The 17,484-nt window shown below is 42.8% G+C and overlaps 1 protein-coding gene across 2 annotated transcripts in view; it reads left to right on the top strand.

Annotated features, from left to right (window-relative positions):
• Nucleotides 1-16,230, top strand: part of LOC106582166 (tumor necrosis factor receptor superfamily member EDAR) — a 55,979-nt gene extending 39,749 nt beyond the window's left edge. For both annotated transcript variants that reach the window (XM_014164970.2, XM_014164969.2), the window contains exons 4-11: nt 807-988; nt 3,184-3,269; nt 7,073-7,282; nt 8,118-8,192; nt 9,827-9,899; nt 12,728-13,001; nt 13,106-13,166; nt 14,704-16,230. In XM_014164970.2, the coding sequence (XP_014020445.1) occupies nt 807-988; nt 3,184-3,269; nt 7,073-7,282; nt 8,118-8,192; nt 9,827-9,899; nt 12,728-13,001; nt 13,106-13,166; nt 14,704-15,032 (1,290 nt within the window). In that variant the 3' untranslated portion in view covers nt 15,033-16,230. The remainder of the gene's footprint in view (nt 1-806; nt 989-3,183; nt 3,270-7,072; nt 7,283-8,117; nt 8,193-9,826; nt 9,900-12,727; nt 13,002-13,105; nt 13,167-14,703) is intronic.
• Nucleotides 16,231-17,484: the final 1,254 nt, after the last annotated feature.

Genomic DNA, 17,484 nt, shown 5'->3' with positions numbered 1-17,484 from the left:
GTTTCGAGTGTGAATTATGCAGGTCTGATGGCAAAAAAGAAAGGAAGTTGTCTACTTCACCCATATTTTATTTTTGCTAAAAAAGTAGTGTGTAGTTCCAGTAGTTAGCTACACTAACTACTGGAACTAGTTAGTGTAGCTAACTAATTCCCCCACATACACATGAAACAGCACTCTCCCACATAGATCTGATGTGATCTGATACAGCAGATGGTTTTAATGCACGCTGGTTTACAATGACCATGGAGACAGGACAAAAATGCTTCTATTGGATTTTATCTGGAGAAGGTTTATATGAACCAACAGAAGTAAAGTCAACCAGGAGATCTAAAGCTGGGCTGATCCACTCTGACAGAATCCTACTGATAAGTTAATCCAGCTTTTATCAGAGGATCAAAGTGGATATATTGGACAAGCCAATAAAGTAGGAAGTCGGAATATAGTGTTTCTGAAGTCTGTAGGACAAGTAGCAGCTTGGCTTTAGGATGGAGCTTCAACTGTTCTAATAAAGATAGATCAAACAATGGTCTGCCTGTCAGACTATGCAGGGTATTGGTTGTTGTCACAACTCCCCACTGTGAGAAGTGAATACGTCTGGGACTGTTTAAGATGACCTCCCACTTTATTCCATACTAGAACATCAATTTCCTCTTTATCGCCACATGTAGTGCAGTACAAACACAAAGACACACACACACACACACACTAGGCAAACTACACCAACACCCCGAATGAAAATGTTCAGAACGACTCATGTCCTGTTCTTGTAACCAATCACATTTTATTGCCTGTTTGTGATGTTGCAGAACTGTGGCTATGGGACTAAGGATGAGGACTTTGTGTGTGTGTCGTGTCCGCCGGGGAAGTACTCGAAGGGAAAGTATGAGATCTGCAGGAGACATAAGGACTGTGAAGGTCTGTACCGTGCTACAGTACTCAAACCTGGAACACCAGACAATGATGCAGACTGTGGACCCTGCTTACCTGGGTATGTGCACACACACAAGACAACACACACATAAGACAACACACACACACACATTTGAAGACACGCAGGCATGCAAATTTACACACATACACTACCGTTCAAAAGTTTGTGTCACTTAAAAATGTCCTTGTTTTTTTAAAGAAAAGAACATTTTTGACCATTAAAATAACATGAAATTGATCATAAATACAGTGTAGACATTGTTAATGTTGTAACTGGCTATTGTAGCTGGAAACGGCAGATTTTTTATGGAATATCTACATTAGCGTAGAGAGGCCTATTATGAGCAACCATCACTCCTGTGTTCCAACTGGCAGCTTCATTAAATAGTACCCGCAAAACACCAGTCTCAACGTCAACAGTGAAGAGATGACTCTGGAATGCTGGCCTTCTAGGCAGAGTTGCAAAGAAAAATCCATATCTCAGACTGGCCAATAAAAAGAAAAGATTAAGATGGGCAAATTAACACAGACACTGGACAGAGGAACTCTGAGTCGCCTCTTCACTGTTGACATCGAGACTGGTGTTTTACGGGTGCTATTTAATGAAGCTGCCAGTTGAGGACTTGTGAGGCGTCTGTTTCTCAAACTAGATAGTCTAATGTACTTGTCCTCTTGCTCAGTTGTGCACCGGGGCCTCCTACTCTTTCTATTCTGGTTAAGGCCAGTTTGCGCTGTTCTGTAAAGGGAGTAGTACACAGCGTTGTACGAGATCTTTAGTTTCTTAGCAATTTCTCGCATGGAGTAGCCTTCATTTCTCAGAACAAGAATAGACTGATGAGTTTCAGAAGAAAGGTCTTTGTTTCTGGCCATTTTGTGCCTGTAATCAAACCCACAAATGCTGATGCTCCAGATACTCAACTAATCTAAAGAAGGCCAGTTTTATTGCTCCCTTAATCAGAACAACAGTTTTCAGCTGTGCTAACATAATTGTAAAAGGTTTTCTAATGATCAATTAGCCTTAAAAATTATAAACTTGGATTCGCTAACACAACGTGCCATTGGAACACAGGAGTGATGGTTGCTCATAATGGGCCTCTGTACGCATATGTAGATATTCCATAACAAATCTGTTTCCAGCTACAATAGTCATTTACAACATTAACAATGTCTACACTGTATTTCTGATCAATTTGATGTTATTTTAATTGACAAACAATTTGCTTTTCTTTTCAAAAACAACGACATTTCTAAGTGACCCCAAACTTTTGAACGGTAGTGTACATTTATGCACACACATACATACCACCGCTATCAGAGAGTGACGTTGATAAGACAGTACCACTTCATAGGACACTTCTCTGCCACATCGCCCCTGTTTCCCCCCCACGTTTTCATATCACACAGCCACAGCCTGGTCTAACCCTCCATTGGCCATGCTATCCGCCTCAATTACCCAGTTACCATCTGGTCACCCACAAACATGGAGGCAGGAGAAGATATAAACTGTTACAGGACCGACTCAATGCTCTGATCTTCTCCACCCCCACCTCCCTCTCTCTCACTCTCTCTCTTTCTCTCTACCATATGATGTTGTTCAGTGACTGTACCACCTCAAAGACATTCTTGGGTTTCAATTGAGTTTAAAGTCAATATACAGACTAGAGTGTTTTAGCATTACTGGCTGCTTTAATAACTCAATCTCACTGTACTGTACTGGGGGAATACTGAACACTGCCTGCCTTTGTCGGGGATGGAATCGAAATGCTTCTTTATTAAATCATAGTTTACTTAAGTCCTCACCAAACACATCTTTAGTAGAATGGCATTTTAATCTCAGGTTTAATGCTTTTGTGGTCCTGGTTTTCATCCTGGAGATCTGGTGTGCATGTTTGATTGAAAGTGGTTTAATAGTCCTCACTGATTAATGGTAGATGGTCTCCGCTAGAGGCCTAGAGGACTCCACGCTCTGAAGCAGCCTCCCTTCTCTTCCTCTGTCACAGCTCAGGGCTAAATAATATCTCTATCTAACCTAATGGGATACAGTACCTCTCTCTTCCCTCTGGGCATCAGTTTAACCTTTTCACCTCCAGCTGTTATTGAGACACTTCTCCTCTCAAATACTTACATATTCACACTGTGTATCTTAATAACATATCTCTGCGTATCTTAATAACATCTCTCTGTGTATAATAAGAGAATAATATGTATCAGTATTGTTCTCTAAATGTTCTCTCTGTGCTTCCTCTCTGTCAGGTATTACATCCAGGAGAACCGGCCCAGGAACCTGTATGGGATGGTCTGTCACTCGTGTCAAAATGCACCGCGCAACACTAAAGAGTGTACGTTTTCTTATACCTGACACGTTCTACAACACAAACAGAACCAGAACCCAGGCCAGAGAGTGTCAGAGACAGTCACAGAGGGACCGAGAGCGATACTTGTAAGGTCAGGCGAGTGAGGGCTGCGGAGGGCTGGGACCAGTTAGTGAACACAGACAGACAGAGCAGAACATAGGGAGCATCAGCATGACGTTATCTCACCATGGTCTGGAACTGCTTCCTCATAGTGGTGCTTGACCCTAGGAATTGTTTTTAGTGTCCGTCGCTCAAAGCAACACTCCCTGGCACATTGTTTTGCCCGGAAATTGAAATCATTATTATTGTGTCATTTTAATGACTGTGTTTTGAAACATGACAACCTTAAACAGACTGGAACCTGCTGTGAGGAGGATGGGAGAGAGAGGAGGGGAGGATGAGAACAAACGAGTGTATAACAACAAACACACACTTTTCAAAAAGCAGCTAATTGTTTCTTGCAGGCAGAGAGTTAGGGAGGGAGAGAGGGAGGGAAGAGACGTGTGAGGGTACATTTTGATTAACCGTTTTAAAAGTCTTGCAAATACCCAAACCAGAAATATGTAGTTGAAGCGTCGAGTTACTAGCTCGGGGTGAAGGCAGGCCAGCACTCACCAAGTAATCTGTAAATTACCCCGGCTTCCAGCTCAATGCGTGTGTGTGTGTTACCGCGGCTCCCAGCTAGCTCCCAGCACCACGTGGTGTAATAATTAAAACGTTTGGAGGGCATGAAAAAGATTATTAACATGTTTCTGCCTGTCCTGGAGCTTCTCTTCAGCAGCAGCCTGTCATCTCTAGGATATATACAGCGGGGTCCGAAATTATTGACACCCTTGATAAAGATTAGCAAAAATGACTGTACAAAATAAATAATTAAAATACTGAGCTATAGTGTATGCACACATTTTTGGGGAAATTAGATTATTTTATACAAATATAATTGCTCAGAGAAGTGATATTTTTGTTTTCTCAAAAAGGTAAGAGTCAAAATTATTGACACCCCTGTTTCCAATACCTTTCAATACCTCAACTTGTGAGGATAATGGCACTGAGCCTTTTCCTAAAATGTTTTATGACTTGGAGGACACATTGGGAAGAATATTAGACCATTTCTCCATATAGAATCCTTCCAGATCCTTGACATCCTTTGTCTGCGCTTATGGACTGCCCTCTTCAATTCAAACCACAGGTTTTCAATGGGGTTCATGTCCAGAGACAGAGATGGCCATTGCAAAATGTTGATTTTTGTGGCAAATTAACCATTTATTTGTGGATATTGATGTGTGTGTGGGGTTATTGTCTTGCTGGAAGATCCACTTATGGCCAAGTTTCAGTCTCCTGGCAGAGGCAACCAGGTTTTGGCAAAAATGTCCTGGTACCGTGTAAAGTTCATGATGCCGTTGTCCTTAATAAGGGCCCCAGGACCAGTGGAAGAAAAATAGGCCCACAACATCAAAGACCCCCCCCCACCATATTTAACAGTAGGTATGGGGTTATTTTCTGCTCATCCATTCTCATTTTTACGCCAAACCCACCACTGGTGTGCGTGGCGAAAGAGCTCTATTTTCATGTCATCCAACAAATGTAAATGCCTGGAGTTTGCTAAACGGCATTTGCACTTGGATTAGAAACAGTGCTTTGATCAGATGACATGAATATAGAGCTCTCTGGCCACACACATCAGTGGTGGGTTTGCCGTTGAAATTAGAATGACCTTTTTGAGAAAATAAAAGTATTACTTGTTAAACAAAATATATTTTTCTGAGCAATTATATTAGTATAAAAGTATAACAAAAAATGTAAGCATACAATATAGCTAAGTATTTGAATAATTTATTTTATAAACAGTCATTTTTGTTCATCTTTATCAAGGTTGTCAATAAGTTCGGACCACGCTGTATGTCTGGACCTCCTCTCTAGGCTATACATATCTATACCATCTGTCTGTCCCTGTTTACCGTCATGTACTCCATATACTGTAACAGGCTAGGTTTGAACTTTGAACCCAGGTCATCGTCTAATATAACTGCAGCAGTTTCATACAATAATAGATTTAATCTGTCTGATCTGATCAGTGAATAAACAGTCTGAAGCAGCATGAAGATGTCCAGAAGCTTTAGAGGAGATGAAGCTGAAAGCCTTAGTCTATTCTGATGTCTGCCTGTAGGAAAGCCTTGGTCTATTCTAATATCTGCCTGTAGGAAAGCCTTGGTCTATTCTAAAGTCTGCCTGTAGGAAAGCCGTAGTCTATTCTGATGTCTGCCTGTAGGATAGTCTGGGTAGCCATTTGATTAGCTGTTCAGGAGTCTTATAGCTTGGGGATAGAAGCTGTTAAGAAGCCTTTTGGACCTAGACTTGGCGTTCCGGTACCGCTTGCCGTGCAGTAGCAGAGAGAACAATCTATGACTAGGGTGGCTGGAGTCTTTGGCAATTTTTAGGGCCTTCCTCTGACACCACCTAGTATAGAGGTCCTGGATGGCAGGAAGCTTAGCCCCAGTGATGTACTGGGCCGTACGCACGACCCTCTGTAGTGCCTTGTGGTCGGAGGTTGAGCAGTTGCCATACCAGGCGGTGATGCAACCAATTAGGATGCTCTCGATGGTGCAGCTGTATAACTTTTTGAGGATCTGAGGAACCATGCCAAATATTTTCAGTCTCCTGAGGTGGAATAGGTGTTGGGCGTTCCCTCTTCACGACTGTCTTGGTGTGTTTGGACCATGTTAGTTCGTTGGTGATGTGGACACCAAGGAACTTGAAGCTCTCAACCTGCTCCACTACAGCCCCGTCAATGAGAATGGGGGCATGCTCTGTCCTCTTTTTCCTGTAGTCCACAATCATCTCCTTTGTCTTGTTCACATTGAGGGAGAGGTTGTTAGCCTGACACCACACTGCCAGGTCTCTGACCTCCTCCTTATAGGCTGGCTCATCGTTGTTGGTGATCAGGCCTACCACTGTTGTGTCGTCGGCAAACTTAATGATGGTGTTGGAGTCGTGCTTGGCCATGCAGTCATGGGTGAACAGGAAGTACAGGAGGGGACTGAGCACACACCCCTCAGGGGCCACCGTGTAGAGGATGTGTAGTTACCTACCCTTACCACCTGCCCATCAGGAAGTCCAGGATCCAGTTGCAGAGGGAGGTGTTTAGTCCCAGGGTCCTTAGCTTAGTGATGAGTTTCGTGGGCACTATGGTGTTGAACGCTGAGCTGTAGTCAATGAACAGCATTCTCATGTAGGTGTTCCTTTTGTCTAGGTGGGAAAGGGCAGCGTGGAGTGCAATAGAGATTGCATCATCTAGTGATCTTTACATTTACATTTTAGTCATTTAGCAGATGCTCTTATCCAGAGCGACTTACAGTAGAGTGCATACATTTTTATTACATTTTAAATACTGGCCCCCCGTGGGAATCGAACCCACAACCCTGGCATTGCAAGCGCCATGCTCTTCCAACTGAGCTACAGTGGGACTACAGTTGGGTAGATATGCAAATTGGAGTGGGTGTAGGGTTTCTGGGATAATGGTGTTGATGTGAGCCATGACCAACCTTTCAAAGCACTTCATGGCTACAGGTCAGTAGTCATTTAGGCAGTTTACCTTAGTGTTCTTAGGCACAGGGACTACGGTGGTCTGCTTGAATGATCAAAGCTTGATGATTAGTTTATTATTTGAATCAGCTGTGTAGTGCTAGGCCAAAAACCAAAACATGCACCCCTTGGGATCCAAGACATGGCTTCCTTCAGATACAGAAGTAGTATTTGTGTTGTAACTGTGTAGTATCTGTGTGTTCCAGGCTTGCTTACCAAAGCTGTGTTGTCAGGCAAAGCCCCCAGTGTCTCAACCAGTAGTACCACCATGTTCCCTCACCCTCACAAAGACCCCACAGGACAGGGTCACCTAGCAACCGCTCTCATCATCGCCATGTCAACCATCTTCATCATGGCCATCGCCATTGTCCTCATCATCATGTTCTACATCCTCAAAGCCAAGCCCAGCGGACAGGGTAACACTCACAAACACACATACTCACACAGACACCCAGCGGGCAGGATAACACTTACACACACACATACTCACACAGACACCCAGCGGGCAGGGTAACACTCACAAACACACATACTCACACAGACACCCAGCAGGCAGGATAACACTCACACACACACATACTCACACAGACACCCAGCGGGCAGGATAACACTCACACACACACATACTTACACAGACACCCAGCGGGCAGGACAACACTCACACACACACATGCTCACACCCAGACACCCAGCAGGCAGGACAACACTTACACACACACATGCTCACACCCAGACACCCAGCAGGCAGGACAACACTTGCACACACACATACTCACACCCAGACACCCAGCAGGCAGGATAACACTCACACACACACATACTCACACAGACACCCAGCGGGCAGAATAACACTCACACACACACATACTCACACCCAGACACCCAGCGGGCAGGATAACACTCACACACACACATACTCACACACAGACACCCAGCAGGCAGGATAACACTCACACACACACATACTCACACCCAGACACCCAGCGGGCAGGATAACACACACACATACTCACACAGACACCCAGCGGACAGGGTAACACTCACACACACACATACTCACACACAGACACCCAGCGGGCAGGATAACACTCACACACACACATACTCACACAGATACCCAGCGGGCAGGATAACACTCACACACACACATACTCACACAGACACCCAGCGGGCAGGATAACACTCACACACACACACACACACACACTAAACTTTCTCTCTCTCTCTCTCTCTCTCTCTCTGTGTTCACAGCATGCTGCTCTGGTCAGGTGGTGAAGGCTGTGGAGGCTCAGACCAACAAACAGGAGGATAAGAATGATGTTCCAGGTGAGGCTACATATACACTACACAACACAGACACAACACACACACACACACACACAGATAGACAACACACTACCTTAGTTAACAGAAAAACACACTACAGAACACAAACTTTTACTTACAGTACCAGTTTTGGCCTCAGACATAATCTATAGTCTGGTTTATTAGACTAATAAAGAGACATTCTTAATCTATAGTCTGGTTTATTAGACTAATAAAGAGACATTCTTAATCTATAGTCTGGTTTATTAGACTAATAAAGAGACATTCTTAATCTATAGTCTGGTTTATTAGACTAATAAAGAGACATTCTTAATCTATAGTCTGGTTTATTAGACTAACATAAAGATACATTCTTAATCTATAGTCTGGTTTATTAGACTAATAAAGAGACATTCTTAATCTATAGTCTGGTTTATTAGACTAATAAAGAGACATTCTTAATCTATAGTCTGGTTTATTAGACTAACATAAAGATACATTCTTAATCTATAGTCTGGTTTATTAGACTAATAAAGAGACATTCTTAATCTATAGTCTGGTTTATTAGACTAATAAAGAGACATTCTTAATCTATAGTCTGGTTTATTAGACTAACATAAAGATACATTCTTAATCTATAGTCTGGTTTATTAGACTAATAAAGAGACATTCTTAATCTATAGTCTGGTTTATTAGACTAATAAAGAGACATTCTTAATCTATAGTCTGGTTTATTAGACTAACATAAAGATACATTCTTAATCTATAGTCTGGTTTATTAGACTAATAAAGAGACATTCTCATACCTGATGGCTGTCTGTCAGGCCTGATGTGTGTGTGTGTGTGTGTGTGTGTGTGTGTGTGTGTGTGTGTGTGTGTGTGTGTGTGTGTGTGTGTGTGTGTGTGTGTGTGTGTGTGTGTGTGTGTGTGTGTGTGTGTGTGTGTGTGTGTGTGGTTGACAATGGTGAGGAGTACATTCCGTGTGCAGTGAGCACAGCATGGTGGAATGTTTAGATTAGACTGTGGTGCTAGCTCTAGGCCATCAGTGTTCCCCTCTCACTAGAACGTTAACAACCAACTGACTCCTTCAGGGGTTATCAACCTCACGATAATACACCTACTGTCATCTCAAATAGGCCTACCATGTTACCTCCAGTATGCTAATAGTTATACATATAGTCCTTTAGGTTTAGGAATCAAACCTGCGTGTTTGGGTTTGCAAATTAAGAATCACAAACATAAGTGTTTTTATTCTTAAAACTGAATGTCTGTTTACATTTTCTCCGTGTATTGGTGAAAGCATACTGTATGGTGTGTGTATGTTTTGGGGAAAGTGTGCGTGCATGTGTGTGCATTAAGCAGCTGTCTCATAAGTCTCTATGATTGACATTTCCGGTAGAGCTGGGAGCTATGAGTCTGTCTGAGACGTCTCTGAGGTGTACACCATCTAGGCTGACAGTGCCAGACACTTACAGGCTTTAAACTTTGATATAATTGCATTTGAACACTACAGTCCTGTTAATTGATTTATTTTGAAAATAATGGGCCCTTTATGCCCCAGGTTATTTTGATGATAATTTCTGACTTTTACCAGTGTTAAAAGAACTGTGTGAGAAATAACGTTTGATAAACAAAATGTGTTTTCTTTCTTTCAGACAATGTTGTAATTTTCTCTGAAAAGGATGAATTTGACAAACTCAAACCTACGCCTCCGAAGACAGTGAAAAGGTAAGGTATCCTGATCACTTGCACACATGACAAACATCAAACTCACAAACTGAAAAAACAGACACAAAAGGTGTGCAATGGTTACCAATATCTCTAAGATCGTGTGTGTGTGTGTGTGTGTGTGTGTGTGTGTGTGTGTGTGTGTGTGTGTGTGTGTGTGTGTGTGTGTGTGTGTGTGTGTGTGTGTGTGTGTGTGTGTGTGTGTGTGTGTGTGTGTCTGCAAGCTTGTTTTTGTGCATGTCTGAGTTGCGTAGGGGTTGTGTACACCGTAAAACCAAGTGTTTAGAATCTTAACACATAACTAAAAACTTTTCTGTAACACTTTTTAAACCTGTCAAGGTATTTTGAATTTCGATGAAAACGCGTCACAGTGTAGATTGTAAACATGAAAACATGTTTATTATCTGTAAGACTTTTTAAATACATGAACACGTTTATTCAGCACAAGGCGTTTAGGTTTTAAACGCTAAACACTGGGGGTGTTGTTTTAACACTGTAGGGTGTAAAGCCGTATTTGCACATTTCCCAGCATGCCTTTCGAATGAATGTGAGCGATTCCGATCCTTGACTGTGTTTGTTAGTAACAGAGACATAGTTGTTGCATTCAATAATTTCACCAAGTGACTGCCTAAGTGAATGTGTTCGAATTAAAAGTAAACCCTTTATGACCACATGTTGCACATTTCATAAAGCCTTTAGTTATGGCCTAGTTATCCTCAACATTGTGGTCTGAAAATCCTGGCTCATGGGCCACATCAGACCTGCAAGTCACAATACGCTGGTTTTTGAAGTGATTTGTAATTCCTATTGGAATCCAGCCAGAGGGAGGATATCCATTAATTGGAATGTTTTATCAGCCACAACCTGCACTCAGAATGGCTGCTATGGTGAAGGACTTAACAAGACTACCTAAACCTCATGTCAAACTCATTCCACAGAGGGGCAGAGTGTGTGCAGGTTTTCACTTGATTGATGAATTAAGGTCACTAATTAGTAAGGAACTCCCCTGACCTGGTTGTCTAGGGCTTACTTGAAAGTAAAAAGAAAAAAACAGCAGACCCTACATGGAATGAGTTTGACACCCCTGACCTAAACCATCTAAACTGGAACAACTATCTCAGTAACTGGTGCAATAAGTCCAACCTCTTACAGATTAGATTAGTTTAGAAACATGTAAGTTATTTATCTTTGTATAGTATAATATACATTAATCAATCAATATGCATGAGTAAACATAGATATTGAAACAAACTATTCTAAAGATCAACCTACAACAAAGCATGCTGGGAAATATGATAATGAGGCCCCTCCCACGTCTTTTTCCACTCAGAGTTAACGGAAATGAACTCAACACAGTTGAGTAACAATATTTCTTGAATCAAATGTCCTGTTCAGTGCTGAAATGTAGGTAAGGTGACAGACATTCCTAACACTGATCTGAATAAAAAGCAAGGAAAGTCACATCAATTTCTAATGACTAAAGTCATTCTAAACAGTGGTTAAAACACTAGTGGTTAAAATCTGAACTCTAAGGAGATATGGGTGTTCTCATGGTTGGAAACTGACTGGGAAAAAAACGGACTTTCATGTTTAATCTTGCATTCTAAACGCCTGTGTTTAAGATAAGAACACTTATTGGCAGTTCTAAATGCCTAATGTTTCAGTTTTAAACACTGATGTTTAGGTTATGAACGTGTCACATGGTTCCTGGTTTTACAGTGTAGTGGTTGACTGGGGGCCTCACAGACAGAGGTTCTTTTATCTGTTTTTCGGAATCTGCCTGTAATTAGACTACCACAGGACAAGTCACTGCAGCAGAGCATCGCTGCTAGCCCTTTTAGTGGGGAGACAGTGTGTGTGTGTGTCCCCTTGCGTGGGCATGGAAAAAACAAGTTCACTTGAGGATTTTTCTGAAGCAGAGTGATTATGTGGCTTTGGAGGGTGAGGTAGCTGAGCACAGATTGGCCCTGGAGGAGGGGAGGGAGAGGGGAGTGGGGGATGAATATAAAGAGAGCGAGGGGAAGGTGGGTAGGAGAGAGAGGCAAAGAGCGGTGAGGAGAGATTGGGGTAAAGAGAGAGAGAGATAATTACTCTATAGCGCAGCCAAACCACCAGGTGGATGACAGCTCCTCGCCCTTCCCCTCTCTGTCCTCTGCTCTCTTTCCCCCTCTCTCCTTTCTTCGGTCTCAACCCCACACTCGCAGACAATGAAGCCTTATTCATTATGACAAGACAGCAATGAGAACAGACATATACACTCACGTAAACATGGATAGACACAGACAATGTGTTTGTTTCATACAGTATCACAAGTCACATGTACACACTGCATATGGTCTGTATGAACAACTCACATGTCAACACACACATTAACATTAGCATTACATCACCTAGCTAGACTCAGCAGAGGTAAACAGTGTGGCTAACTGCATTCCAGAGGATGTGCTAACTCACTGTCTTAGCTTCCAGAGTGGGTGTAGGGTGACTGAGAAACAATACGTGTGTGTGTTCGCGCGTGTGTATGTGCACACATGTAAAAACAATGCTATTGTGTGAGCATCTCTGAGAATATTTGTCAACAAGGTGTTTTTGGGGAGAAAGTCCCAGTGTTACACACACTGTCAGTGGCGTTCTGTGGAACCGAAAGCTAAATATGCAAGCTAAAACAAGAGGCTACTCACAGTATAACAATTAGGCTGAAGCTACATAACATTAGCATAACTAGACACAGCTAAATATCAGTTGAAAAGGTCATGAAGGCTTAGTGTTATTATGCTGACTGATATGGAGATTTGACAACTCAGCTTGATTTTCTTTCTCCTCCCCAGTGAGAATGATGCATCGTCAGAGAACGAGCAGCTGTTGAGTCGTAGTATGGATAGTGATGAGGAGGCAGCCTTGGAGAGGCAGGGGGCAGCTGATCCTAACCCCAGCCTCTGTCTCCTGAACCTGGGAACCAAGCCGGACATCTGCCTGCTTTCCCTGGGGCTCCTCAACAGGGATAAGACTGGATCCAACCCCACCAGCCCTATCAACGCTAACAACATTAGCAATAGCAATGCAAACATCATCAATAACAACAACTACAACAAGGCTACAGGGGTGAGAGAGATCAGTCATTCACATCCAACTATGTACTTTTACAATGTATTGCAATGTAATTACTTTGTAACTTACTTTACCTTTCTCTCTGTCTCTTCCTACAGATTCAGAGCCGGAGGAAAAAGATCCTGGATCTGTATGCTAGAGCCTGCAATGTGGCCGAGGGTGAGAACTCACACGTACACCCCCAGGTTTCAGCCCTATAGAACTGCCCTTTGACTGGTTTCAGCCCTATAGAACTGCCCTTCGACTGGTTTCAGCCCTATAGATCTGCTCTTCGACTGGTTTCAGCCCTATAGAACTGCCCTTTGACTGGTTTCAGCCCTATAGATCTGCTCTTCGACTGGTTTCAGCCCTATAGATCTGCTCTTCGACTGGTTTCAGCCCTATAGAACTGCCCTTTGACTGGTTTCAGCCCTATAGAACTGCTCTTCGACTGGTTTCAGCCCTATAGAACTGCCCTTCGACTGGTTTCAGCCCTATAGAACTGCTCTTCGACTGGTTTCAGCCCTATAGAACTGCTCTTCGACTGGTTTCAGCCCTATAGAACTGCCCTTTGACTGGTTTCAGCCCTATAGAACTGCCCTTCGACTGGTTTCAGGCCTATAGAACTGCCCTTCGACTGGTTTCAGGCCTATAGAACTGCCCTTCGACTGGTTTCAGCCCTATACTACCCTTCGACTGGTTTCAGCCCTATAGAACTGCCCTTTGACTGGTTTCAGCCCTATACTACCCTTTGACTGGTTTCAGCCCTATAGAACTGCCCTTCGACTGGTTTCAGCCCTATAGAACTGCCCTTTGACTGGTTTCAGTCCTATAGAACTGCCCTTTGACTGGTTTCAGCCCTATAGAACTGCCCTTCGACTGGTTTCAGGCCTATAGAACTGCCCTTTGACTGGTTTCAGCCCTATAGAACTGCCCTTCGACTGGTTTCAGCCCTATAGAACTACCCTTCGAATGGTTTCAGCCCTATAGAACTGCCCTTCGACTGGTTTCAGCCCTATAGAATTGCCATTCGACTGGTTTCAGCCCTATTGAACTGCCCTTCGACTGGTTTCAGCCCTATAAAACTGCTCTTCGACTGGTTTCAGCCCTATAGAACTTCAAACACAAGGCCAACAGGCCGTTTCCGGCCCGTGATACATTTCTATCCGGCCCGCGCAATGATTTGGGTTGTCAATTAATTTTGAGCGCAACATACAGCAATGCTGCATTCAACCGCATCGGTGATCCATTCATTGCAATCAAAAACATTTTTTAACATATTTTAAGTTTAAATGTTACAACAACCTAGATACGTTTTTGTTATTTGGGGTTATTAAATAGGCTACTTTTTGATTAGAGTCGCAGTATATTATGCACATCTGTAAGCGTAGCAGCAAAGGCTGGACAAATATTATTTATCTCTTCTTTTGTTTTAATATGTTAAAATGATATATACAGCATCCTTTGTACGTAAGTGGACCTTTTAAACAGCCATATTCTTTCTAATAAAACAATGGCCAATTATTTTGTAAAAACAAACATAGTAGGCTCTGTCTGGCCTGCGAATTCGTTGTGTTTTTTCAATGTGGCCCTTTATAATGTGTGTAACACCCCTGCTATAGAAGTACTCTTCGACTGTCTAGCGAAGGAATCTTGTATGCTGATCTCTAGCCACAACACACACATCCTAACCCTCCCTCTCCCTTCCTCTCCCCAGGTCTGAGTCCTACAGAACTACCATTTGACTGTCTGGAGAAGGCCAGTCGTATGCTGAGCTCCTCCTACAGTAGCGAGGCAGCCGTGGTGAAGACCTGGAGACACCTGGCAGAAAGCTTTGGCCTGAAGAGGGATGAGATCGGAGGGATGAGTGACGGCCTGCAGCTGTTTGAGAGGATCAGTACAGCCGGATACAGCATCCCAGACCTGCTCACCAGACTGGTGCAGATAGAGAGACTGGATGCTGTGGAGTCACTATGTTCTGATGTACTGGGAGGAGGAGACACACACACTGTCCCTCTGTCCTCACCACGCTGTGCAAGCGTCTGACTCACATACACACCAATGTTCACACACACTCATATACACACATGTATGCACACATGCAATAGACCCATGTGCATATACCCGCACATACATTCAGAAACAAACAGTTTTAGCCCTCAACATGAAGAATGTCAGCAGGCCTCTCCAGATCTCAGATGTCCCTCCTTCTCGTCTCTCTGTCTCCCTCTGGCAATGGACTGGCAATTAACCTTGCTCTAGATGCCTTGACAAAAGCTTTTAATAACCTTCTTTAACATTTTGGCTTTTGTTTACATAGATCAGATGTAGTACATTTCATAATATCAGATTTTTAAAATGGCATAATGGACATCTGCCAGGACCCCTGTGGCCCCAGACCCTCTATTACCCCGCCTGCCCCCAGCGGTCAGCTGCTGCCACTGGCTCTAATTGGTTGTCATGTGGCGGTCTGGTATAATAGTGTTGTGGTTTACAGTCGAGACTTTCAGCACCTAATTAACCACTAAAACCAATGAACCAGTAAAGACCAGATGCCAGAGACTATTAAAGAGACTACTAACAGACTAGGCCTACTGCAGCCTGAGGAATGCAGGGAGACAGAACTCCAGGAGACCCAGCACTGAGCTACGCTATGGGCAGCCGGGATCTGACACTATGCTGGGTGATTCCACAGGATGGCAGCCATTTTGTGCCAAAAAGCTCAGCACATATCAGCTAATGGTGATAAGCTCCCAGCTACAGACATTTCAGGAACAAGAGAAGCCTCCTGTGTGTTTGGTTTATAGTGTTTTAACAGTGCCTTTCTATACCTCCAAGAATGCTTTTTCGCTCAGTGTGTCTTCACTGCTCTGGTGTTTTAAGTTAGCCACGTTTAAAGGGGCTGGACTCCGGGAGTGTATATGAATAATAAATGTGCATGTACAATGTTCATAATTTAGCACGTATCCATAACAGCTTCTTTAAGTTTCTCCTTGTTATTTTCAATTCAAACACAGCGTCAACAGAAGGCTAGTGGTTTAGGTAGGTAGTTTAGTGACAGAAGATGACCTACTGTACTGTATGTGCAGAACCTGGTCCTCTTGCCTCAGGATCACAACGCTCCACAGACTAGAGTTTAGAAACAATGGAAACAAAAACAATTTTATGGAAACAAATGGAAATGTATATATAACTTATTATTGTACATACTGTATGCATCAATAAAGAAGTATCAATTTAAAAAGTCCAAGTTATTATTTATTTACAGTAAAAAGATAAAATTATCTTTTTGGATAATGGTTTTAGTAACAGTAATGTTATTCCAATAATAAGACCACTCATTTTCCCTCGTTGTTTACATAAAGGATGTCATGTTTTCTGTGGTTGATCAAACTATTCTCTCAAAGAAGAGGAATCTGTTGGAACAGCTGATTACCATATATCTCCGATTACTAGAGAGGTTTATACTACAACTGGACACTGGTGGAAATCTGGTTACTCTATATCTATTTCAGTATGACCTCAAGACGTCAGACCTTGGAGCATCATCTGTACAATAACCAGGGTCTGCCATGCTAGTCTCTCTGCCAAGACATCACACAGCCATCGTTTGTGATAAATAATCACGTTCATCTCTCCGCTGGCCTGAGATGTGAGGTGTACAGAGAATAGACTGTCAGAGGTGACTAGGCTGGAGGAGACTTGGATCATTAGATTTCTAAACAGCTCAGCTATAGAGAATGTGTGTGAGGCCCCTGAGGGCCAGTTATTAGCGCTTGGCTTGGCGTGAGTGTAGCGAGACGAGACAGAGAGTTGGACTCTTGAGGGCAGGGAGTGCCAACAAATAGTCAAGCTTCATACAGCTACTATACCTGCTAATATATACACACACACACACACACACACACACACACACACACACACACACACACACACACACACACACACACACACACACACACACACACACACACACACACTTTCCATCATTAAATACTTATTCCTTAAACAAGTCTCCAAATCCTGAGCTTGTTCCATATCTCTCATACGTCCTATATCTTTGTTGCTACAGTGACATCCTATAGCCTAATGTTGGTACAGTAGTATCTACTGATGATATAATGAAGGACCAGTTATGTCTAATCCCAGAGCGTGCAGGGACACATCCAACACTGTGAATGTCATTAATCACTGTCAGACAAATATGGGAAACACTTTATTCTCTCCAGCCAGCCAAGGTTTGCAGGCGCATATAGAAAACTATACTGGACAAAAATATAAACACAACATGCAACAATTTCAAAAGAATTACTGAGTTACAGTTCATATAAGGAAATCAGTCAATTAAAATAAATAAATTAGGCCCTAATGTATGGATTTCACATGACTGTTCGTCACAGATACCTTAAAAAAAAACGACTGGGAATACAGATATGCATCTGTTGGTCACAGATACAGTGTCTTGCAAAAGTATTCATCCCCCTTCGCTTTGTTCCTA

The sequence above is a fragment of the Salmo salar genome, chromosome ssa21 (genome assembly GCF_905237065.1).
Source record: "Salmo salar chromosome ssa21, Ssal_v3.1, whole genome shotgun sequence".
Classification (NCBI taxonomy): Eukaryota; Metazoa; Chordata; class Actinopteri; order Salmoniformes; family Salmonidae; genus Salmo; species Salmo salar.
The sequence above is the reverse complement of the archived record's forward strand: the minus strand, read 5'-3'. Positions and strand labels throughout refer to the sequence as shown.